Genomic DNA, 10,641 nt, shown 5'->3' with positions numbered 1-10,641 from the left:
GACAGGCATCGTACTGTTCCCACCCCCACTCCCCAAGGCCATTGTACATGCACTTCCTTCCCCACTTCATGCAGTTAAACCCTACACTTCCTTCTGATCTCAGCTCGGACATGATTTCCTTAGAAGCCATCAGAGGTCTCTCTGTTGAGGTGAAGTCCCCCTCTTTTATTTGCTCATAGAAATATGTCTTCCATCTGTGTAGCCTAAATCTTAGTTGTGACTTCATAGTTCTGTGTGTATGATTATTTCACTATGCCTATCTCCCTCATGAGACTCTAAGCTCTGTAAAGGGCAAGAACTGTGTGTGCTTTGCTAGGGGCAGTCCTTGGCACATAATGAGTATGCCATAAATATTTGTTAGATGAGTGAATGAAAAGACCAAAGAACACCCTTGTGTGGGGTTAGTTGTAGTCACTGCAATCAAGTCCTGTTTCTCTGGTCCATCCACTGGGACTTGGGAATAGTATAGTCATAAGTAACCCTTCTAGACAATGGTATCCATGATAACTTAACCAATAATTAAAGCCAAAATGTTGGGTTCTTATCCTGGCTCTGCAATGGTGTTCCCTCTGGCAAGTAAGAATTTCTTTAGTCCTAAACTCTGTATTTCATCTATAGATTAGGTATCTCCTTCTATACTTGGGCTATCAACAGCTGTTCTCTCCAGATCTTTTCTCCCTCCCTTCTTGTCTGCCTCTTCAGCTGGAAATGACTAGGCCTCCTGCAAAGGTGGGGAGAAGCCTGAAACAGAACTGGCTTCTCTGTGGGAGGATTGGGAGGAAGCACAAAGCGTGGGTACTGATTCCAGGGAAGGGCCTTGGTATTCAGAAACAACTGATGGATTCTGTTTCTTCAAACAAACTAGTTTTGAGAAGCAAGGCTCGAATACTTGACATGACATGCTAGTCCTAAACAGTGTGTTGCCTGCAAGGATGTTAATTAATCAAACTTAAATGATATAACCTAGAAGGCTTCTTGAAGTGTGTTTAATCCCTTTCTTGCTTAACTGGGGTCTCTCTTTCTGGCTCAGTGATCTTCAAGCAGTATAGAGTTTCAAGCCACTATTGTTTATTTTCTCTGTATTTTGCTTAAATATTTATTCCATGATAAGTGAAGGGGAGTAACTTGGTTTTCAAACTGGAATGCTTCTTCAGAAGAAAGTCAACAGGTTGCTTTCTCCATCATTCTGATTCATGGATCCCAATCTGACAGTAACAAGGAGGAGATCCATCCTGTCCTAAAGTCTTGCAATGTGAAACTTGCAATGGTCTCTTTGTATGTTAGTATCTCCATCTCTAGAATGGATGTAGTTGTTTATAACCACCCTTAGGGAGGTGTCATTAAATTGCTGAAATGATATTGGAAGAAAACAAGAGTGTTTAATTAATCTTGCAGAACAACACATCTGTATATTCTCCAGTGTGCATGAAAAGTTTCTTCAGAAGAGAATGTTTACACTGGATGTATATATACCTGATTTGATAATCCCAAACTACACCCCAACCACCCACTTCTGAATAGGGAAAAAAAAAATCAGAAGCCTGCAATTGTGTAACATGCAAATCTCTTCTGGACCATTGCCCATCGCTGTGGTTTGGCAATACAACCAGCACAACATCTCTTTTCTCATCTCTTGGAAAAAAAAAGAAACCAAAAAAAAAAAAAAACCAACAGAGAAAAAAATACCTTGAGAATAAAGGTAATGATTAATCTATCAGGCACAAAAAGAATCGTTTTTGGGATTTCAGGTTCTAACTCACTAAGTCAGATAAACAACAGTGAACAGGGGATGAATTTCACCAGAAGAGGATTAAGTCACGGGCTCTAATTGGGACAGCGTTTGTACAGTCAGAGAATCTCACCGGACATCTCCAGGAATCTGTGAGCAGTTGTCAAAACTTCCATTTTCACGTGCGAGTGAAGTAGAGACCAGAAGAAGCAGATTGTGGTGGAGAGAGTGGTCCTTGAAGAAGCCCCACGATGCAACCTGGGAAGGGGCGAAAGGGGAAAACTCTCAAGCAGAGGCTGGTCTTGAAGAGCAGCTTAGCTAAAGAAACAATCTCTGAGTTCTTGGGCACCTTCATAATGATCGTGAGTATTTCCTGGATTCTGACCCAATTGTACCTCTCTTTCTGTGTAGCTGGTGGCGGATAGTTTTGTTTTGTTTTCTTTAAGCTTGTCTCTAGATTCATCTCTTCCAGGAAAGAGCACGTTACTTCCAGGCTCTTTGGCTATTTACTGGCCTCAGGTTTGGTTTTCATTTCATTTATTCACAAGAGTTGATGGGGGTGGGAGAAGGGGAGTAAACTGCTTTCTTCATTCCAGAGATTTACTCAGACTCTGAGCTGGCTTTGATTTCAAAATCAATGAGAAATTTTTCTCATTAATTAATTGATTTATACCCTGTTTGTTTCCCATGAACGTTGAGAAGATTCAGTCCTTTAAAATAAGGATTGGCAGTCAATAAATATGAATGTCAAGAAACAACTCAGTATTACAAGTCCTTGGTGAGGATTGTGTTTTTAGATAGCTTGACCTTTAGTAAATTAGAAATTGTACTAGGTAGAGGTAAAAATATGCATTCTTCAACCATCCACCTTTGGTTTTGCATGATTTTCCTCCACTATTTATGTTCAGTTACAAGAAACTTATATATAAAGGAAGGACTGATTCTAAGAATTATTCAAGAATTTTGCCCAGGGAATTGCACAGCTATTAATGAAAGACTGGACAGTTTACTTAGGTGGCATGGGCTCTAGGCTTTCATCCTATTGCACATTATAGCATTCTTTGGATGCTGAGTTTTTAGCTGGAGCCAGACCATTTGTGAGCAGAAAATGAAATGTTCAAGTATTCTCATATGCAACAACTACTGACTTTAACTTGCCTTAAAAAATAAATAAACCTCCTCAAAGATTTCCTACTTCAGATATTAATAATTTTATTTTTCTTGTACATAAATTTTGAACATTAAAAGTTCTTTAGTAAAGTGCAGCACAGTGACTATAGTTAATAACACTGTATTGCATGCTTAAAAGCTGCTAAGAGAGTAGATCTTTAAAGATTGTTATCAGGAGAAAAAGTTAACTATGTGGTGATAAATGTTAATTAGACTTATTGTGGTGATCATTTTGCAGTATATACAAATATTGAATCATTATGTTGGACACCTGAAGCTCTTTAATGTTATTATGTCAGCTCTATCTCAAAAAAAGTTCTCTGCTTTGTATAAATACATAATAGTTTAGGGGAATAAGCCAAGATCAAGAAACAAATGTAAACTCAAAAATTTGAATTAGTGTAAATTGAGAAAGAGTCATAAGTTTTCTGGTCTCTGAGAGCCTCTTTTTACTGGATTCACTTCAGTATTTTCAAGGCATATGGACAACCCTTTCTTGACCGTCCTCATTCACTTGAGTAAAAATGCAGATGAGATGGGTAATTTGAAGGAAAAGAGAGAGAATAAAAACCCATGATTTTTCTGATCTTAGTCAGTGCTTAACTGAAAAATCACCTTCAGTGAGACAAGAACTCTGGGGTCATGTTACTTGACAATTTGGTCCCAGTGAGGAGAGTGGATGTCCTCACAGACTCAATTCAGCAATACAGTGACCTATGGTGAAGAGAAGTAAAGCAAATTCAGTTATAATCCACAGTGTCCTGCAGAAAACACAGAGGAGGAAGTGAACTAAACATCCATTTTGCAATTGAAAAAGTTAAAACCTCCTTTATTTCTTAATGTGAAGCTGTTTCATAATGCCATCCCCTCCGTCTTGAGTAAATAAAAGTTGCTTTCAGCCATTCACCATTCTACTCATCCAACCAGTAGCATGTCTACTTCCTCTAGTATTTAAGATGAGAGCTAAAGAAATATCTTCATGCTGTATGTTGATAATTAAACTTTGTATCTTCTGGTGAAAGCCAATAATTGCCTAAGTGTTTCATTTCCATCTACACTGTACATTTATTTTTTTAAAGCCAACTCTGATAGACTCCATAATTGTGACTATAATCTTCTTATTGAGGCTTGGGGGATATAGAAAGGACATTTTTGCACAAACACAATATTTTTTTAACCAATTAATCTTCATGGTTTTGCTCAACTATTAGCCAAACCAATTGTTTCTGCTTTATTAGAAAATGTGCATTTTGCATTGCTTTGTGTTGTAAAAAGCTTTGCATGTTGATAAGGCACAGGCAAAAAGTAACATAAAGAAGATGACACAGGATATAATAGGACTCATCAGTCCTTCAAAATTGGCTTCTCCCCCAGATGTTGGGAGTCTGGAGCCATTTTCCCTCCTCTCAAAACTTGCTCTTAGGAGAAGCATCTTTTTTTTTCTTTTAATTGTATTTATTTACTTGACAGAAGAGCGAGAGTGCACAAGCAGGGGAAGCAGCAGAGGGAGAGGGAGAAGCAAGCTCCCTGCTAAGCAGCAAGCCCCACACGGGGCTCGATCCCAAGACCCAGGGATCATGACTTGAGCTGAAGGCAGCAGACAGTTAACCAGCTGAGCCACCCAGGCACCCCTGGAGAAGCATCTTCAACTTATTTACACCATGATGTAAATGACTGATAAGGCCCATTGGTCGCATTAAAGTTCATGAAAAATTCTCTGTAAACTACAACTAAAAACAGTAATAATTGAGTTATAAGCCTATGAACTAGTTCCAATTTGAGCTTGTAGATATGGGATGGGTAGGCCTTTTCACCTTTGCTATAAAAGCCTAGATCTTTGCCCTGAAGGGACATAAAATGAACAGAGACCTGGACACAGGATATGGAGGGCACAGGGCAGTGGGCAGTGCAGGAGGGAAGGAGGAAGTGGGATGGGTGGTACATGAGAAATGTCAGCCCCTACAGTGTTTTCCATATTTGCTCTTGCCTTCCTCCATGACTTCATGACCAAACTTCCCACCTTGCCAAGGTACCGAGTCTGTCATTCTGTTCTTGGAGCGGTCTCAGATACGCTGACTATAGAAATTCTGGGGCTTTAAAATTATTACTACAAAGTGTGCTCAGATCTTGGAGTGGGTATATTCCAGACTGGATAGCTTTTGAAACAAAAGAATATATGATTAGCATTTAGATTAAAATAGGAAAATTCTTAAAATAAGCTAGTTCTTTTTTTTTCTTTTTTTAAGAAAAAAAAGTGCTTTGCAGGGCATAACTCAGGACGTTTTGTATTGCTACATATTTAGAATTTCCAGGTACTAGTGGGAGGGCTCTGAGATGCTGCTGGCCCTTCTTATTGGTGGGGAAGCTGAGGCATAGGTTGATGCAATTGTGCGTCCTTTGAATCTGTGTGGAACCCAGGTGTCCTGCCTTAAGCATGCACTTGTCCTTGGTCTCCACTGTCCTTTTCCTCCAAAAGGTATAGAGTGCTTTCTCATATTGATTCTTTTTTCTAGATTCCAGTATAGTTAATATACAGTTATATTTGTTTCAGGTGTACCATATAGTGATTCAACTGTTCTATACATTACTCAGAGCTCATCATGATAAATGTGATCTTAATCTTCAACTTCACCTATTTCCCCCATGCCCCCACCAACTTCTCCTCTGGTAACCACCAATCTGTTCTCTAGAATTAGGGTTAGGAGTCTGTTTTTTAGTTTGTCTCTTTTTTTCTTTGTTTTGTTTCTTAAATTCCACATATGAGTGAAATAATGAGGTGTTTGTCCTTCTGTAATGGACTTACTTTGCTTAGCATTATACTCTGTAGATCCCTCTGTGTTGTTGCAAGTCTCATATAGGTTCTTTTTTATTTTTATATTTATATCTTTCCTGGGAGAGAGAGGGAGAGAGAGAGAGAGAGATCAACTCCATTTTGCCAGATGGAGAAACAGGTATAACATAACTAAGGGATTTACCCAAGGTCACCCAGACTATGAATGCAAGATGCAAGAGCTGGGCTTGATATTTGATTTCATTTATTCCTAATGCACCACTGTTTGATGAAAATTAGCTCCTTTCATGGGAAAGCCCAAGAGAAGCTTACTCATTTTATAGTCTAAAATAAAATACGTTAGACACTAAAAGTGTCAAAAGATGATTATATAGAAGGGACATGATCATGGCAGGGAAACTTTATAGAAGGTCTATCAGCATAGAGTTTAGGGACCACTTCAGTACCAACAAACACACTCAAACCTGTTGTGACACTAGGTTCAGTCATATCTTCAGGTTCCTAATGAATACACGGACCATGCATTGCACTGTGTTTCTTTTAGGGCTTCTATTTTCTGGGTTCTCCTTGAGACCACCCTGTGGCTCAGAGCAAAGGACCCACAGCAAGTGGTCATAAGGAGACACTGTAACTTCTCTTGCTTTCTGACTCAGCAGTCACTTGCCCTTTCTCTGATTCCTCTCTGCTTGGTCTGGCTCACTGCCTCACTCCACCGCAGGATGTCCAGGATGAGGGTCCCACTGCGCGAGAGCTGTCTATCTGCCAACAGGTGATTGGAGGAAGCCTCTGCTGGCAGCAGTGCCTGATAGATTCTGGCCACAAATGGCACATCTGCGGGAGCAGTGGAGGAATCTGTGTCCTCAGGCTCTCATGCACTGGCTTTGAATGAAGTAGTCTCAGCCCTGTGTCTTTCAGAGGAGGAAACAGACCCACAAGCTCACAGAATTTTGTCACATGCTTTTTCCACCGCTGTAGGACATCAGAGAGAACTTGCACAGTCAATCCCACCTGATTCTTATTATTTACTTATGATTTATGTTTACTTCTCAGCTTCTGGTGGATTTGTGCTTCTGTCCTGGGGTGTTTCATTACTTTAAGAAAGTCCCAGCTTCTAAATATGAACATGTGGAAGAGCTAAACATGGAGGGTTCTGTGTGCGCTCTTGCCCTGTGCCTTCCTCAGGGGTGGGAGGGCCCGAAGCAGGAGGTTCTTTCCCTTCCAGTGTGGTGATGTGATGAGGGCAAAAGACAACAAAAGAGGTTAACATTTACTGAGCATACACTATACCCAGACACTCTTTAATTCTGGAAAAATCTCAGGAGGTAAGGCAATTGTTCTCGTTTTACAATGATGAAATGAAGGCTTAGTACAATCAAGCAACTTGCCAACAGGCAAGTGTGTGGCGGAGCTGGGATTAGAGCCAAATAGATCCCTGCTTCTCCTTCACCATGCTGGAATTATCATTCTCACGTATGCTTTTGAGCTTTTACTACTGTTGCCTGAAACAATATATATATTACTGTTTTGTATGCTTTAAAAATGTACATACATGGGTTCCTAGTTTGTATACCTTCTACATCTGGAAATTTTTCTCCAAATACACTCCTGAGATTTATCTGTTTGGAGACATGTAAACATGGGTAATTCATTTTAGTTCCATAGTGCCGTGAGTTTATGGATCCATTCCCCTTGTGAACTGTTAGGTGGTTTGCAGTTTGTCACTCTGACCAACACTGCTGCAATGGACGTCTTAGTACATGTCTTCTTGCGCATGTGTTTTCCAGTTTCTTCTGAATATACACTTAGGAGTGAGTTTGGTGGCCCAAGGGCATGGGCATTTTCAATCTCATGTATATTGCAAAATTGCTCTCTGAAGTGGTTTTAAATTTACACAACAAAAGGGGTTAACATTTATTGAGCATGCACTATACCCAGTACCATTAGCAACCTGTGAGTTCCCATCTTCCACGTACTCTCCGACTCTTGATATTATCCGGCTTTCAGAGTTTGCCCACTTGACATGTAACAAATAGAATTTCACTAGTAATTTTAATGAATTCTTCATGCAGTTGACCATCTTTTCATGTTTACTGAACCTTTAGATTTCCTCTTCTGAAAATGGCCTGTTCATATCCTCTGCATTTAAAATTTTTTCATATTAGTTGTAATAGGATACTGGTATTTTTCAAAATCCAGACAGTAGAGATATTTTGTGTTTCCTTATTGTATAGTTTAATGTCCTACTTTTGATATTTAAGTCTTTAAATCGTTAGAATTTATTGTGGTGTATGAGGTAGAGTAGGTGCTCTTCATCTGGTAGGAGAGCCAGTTGTTCCAGTAACATTTTTGACAGTCTGTTCTACTTCTATTAATTGTGATGACATCATTTACAGTTAGATAGAGATCATATATCAGTTCATATATAAATGTGGTTGTATGCCTAGACTTGATTGAGTTCTATTGATTTCTCTGTCCAAACCAGCACCAATGCCATATGTTTTTGTTATAATTACTTTCTAAATTATTTTTGTTATCTGATATTTTTCTTCCTTATGTTTTCAGTATTGTCATAGCTATTTTTAGCCCTCTATTCTTTCACATGAATTCTGGGATCAGTTTATCAAGTTCCATAAATACCCTGTAGACATTTTGACTGGAATTGCACTAAATTGCTATATTATTCTAGATAGAACTGATAACCTTTAAAATATTGAATCTTCCATCCATGAACATGATGTAGCTCTTTCTTAATAGGTCTGCTTTTCAAACTTATTTTTAGGTTTTATAATCTACTTGATATAAGTAATATGTATCATTTGTTTGATATATTTCTAGGTACTTTGTGATTGTTATTACTATTGTGAACAGTACATTTTGAAATTATATTTTCTAAAACAAATTACATTTTGGTGATTGCCAGGGTTTAGGAGCAGCATCGATTTGTGTGTGTTGATCTTGTATTCAGCAAACTCGGTAACTCTCTAATTATGCAAGCAAATTGATAGATTATTTTGGATAGTCTATATAGATCAGAACTGTCAAATATGATAGCCACGAGCCATACATGGGCACTTAAATGAAAATTAAACTTAAATAAAATGAAATTTTTTTTCTTCAGTTTTACTAGTCCCAGTCTGAGTGCTTAAGATCCATATATGGCTTCTGGCTACATTGGACAGCGTGGATATGGAACTTTCCTCTCACTGCAAAATGTTCTACTGGACTGTACCTAGTACAGACAATTTTTTTTCCCTGAGAGTATGAGAACTTTTATTTTCTTTCTTCCTTAACCTTAAATATTTAATTTCTTATTACAAACCTCTCTAGCACGAGGTTATTAGAAGCTATAATTGTAGCATTCTTGGTTTATTCCCAACTTCAAAGAACCTGCTTCTCATATTTTACTATTAAGTGTGATAGCTCCTGTAGGCTTTTGGAGACATTCTTGATTGGAGTAAGGAAATTCCTGTCTATTCTTCATTTACTAAAACTTTCACCACGGATGATTATTGAATTTTTTAAAAATATCTCTTCTATATTTATTGAGATAAGCATATGGGTTTTTCTTTTATCTGTTGACAAAGAAAATTACACTGACAAATATTTTTAGCATTTAATCATCCTTACATTCCAGAGATGAATTCCCACTAATCATGCAGCATTTAGTTTGCGATGTTTTTATTAAGGATTTGAACTATAATTTCTTTTTATTATGTTGTCTTCTGTCTAGTTTTATCACTGAGATTATATTAACATCAATGAAATGTTCTTTCTCTTTTTATATTTTCTAAAACACTTTGCATAAAATAAGTATTAGCTATTTTTTGAAGATTACTTACCATATGCACTGGAAAAAAAGGGAGGGAGAGAAAAAAGGAAGAGAGTAAGACAGAGAGAGAGAGAAGTGTGTGCAAGATTTCTCTAAAAGTTATGTCTAATTTAGATTCTCTATTCTTATATTTTAGCAATTTATATTTTTCCTAGGAAACTGTACTTCATTTGTATTTTCAAATGTAGTTTTTCAAACTTGCTAATATTTTCAAAATCAGTATGGTGAAAGCAATAATTCTGAAATTTTTATGGTATTTGCATATGGCTTTTAATATCTCTACTGCAACTGTGGTGTTGTTTTATTTCTAAATTTAATGTGGTTTCTTTGTTTTCACCCAGTAGTTTCTGCTTTGACCTTTCTTACATTGTTTCATTGAGTTGATCAGCTTTATTTCTCCCTTTTCTCCTATGTTCTTTCTATTTATAAGTATTTACCTTTACATTTTAAAAAAAAGTATTCTTGAATACGTTTTTGAATTAACAAAGTTTAAAGTGAGTCAATATCTCTTTACTTCTGAAAAACAGAAAATTTTTAAAAAATCCTGATTGTAATCAACCACTCCGTCTTACACATCATTTTTGTCTTATATTTAAATCTTATCCTCATAATTTTTATTATTGGTGTTTTTAATAGGGATCACTTATTTAAATTTAGTATCATTTAACAGCTTATTTGCTAATTATTCCTACATACATGCATCTGTTTTAGTTGCAATTTCCTTCTTTGTGCAGTAAAAAAAATTTTTTTTAAAGATTTTATTTATTTATTCATGAGAGACACAGAGAGAAGGTAGAGACATAGGCAGGCTCCTTTCAGGGAGCCCGACGTGGGACTCGATCCCAGAACTCTGGAATCATGCCCTGGGTCAAAGGCAGATGCTCAACCGCTGAGCCATCCAGGCAACCCTAAAAAAACTTTTTTTAGAAATTTTTCAGGAAGGGTGTGTGACAGATAAACTTTGTCCTTGTTTGCCTAAGTTTGTTTTTATTACACTCTCATGTTTCAATGATTAGCTGATAAATTTTAGGTTGATGATTGGTTTTGCTTGACATTTCATAGATCTCATTTCCATGTCTCTTGTTGCTGTTGACAAGTCTGTTGTTCATCTAACTTTTGTTC

General features: G+C 37.4%; 1 protein-coding gene across 1 annotated transcript in view; it reads left to right on the top strand.

Moving 5' to 3' along the window:
- The first annotated feature begins 1,675 nt into the window (after positions 1-1,675).
- The window catches only part of AQP9 (aquaporin 9), a 51,779-nt gene continuing 42,813 nt past the window's right edge, over positions 1,676-10,641 (top strand). The window contains exon 1 of the mRNA XM_055320036.1: positions 1,676-2,091. Within this exon, the coding sequence (XP_055176011.1) occupies positions 1,981-2,091 (111 nt within the window). The 5' untranslated portion in view covers positions 1,676-1,980. The remainder of the gene's footprint in view (positions 2,092-10,641) is intronic.

Source organism: Nyctereutes procyonoides, unplaced genomic scaffold (assembly GCF_905146905.1).
Source record: "Nyctereutes procyonoides isolate TBG_1078 unplaced genomic scaffold, NYPRO_anot_genome, whole genome shotgun sequence".
Lineage (NCBI taxonomy): Eukaryota > Metazoa > Chordata > Mammalia > Carnivora > Canidae > Nyctereutes > Nyctereutes procyonoides.
The sequence above is the reverse complement of the archived record's forward strand: the minus strand, read 5'-3'. Positions and strand labels throughout refer to the sequence as shown.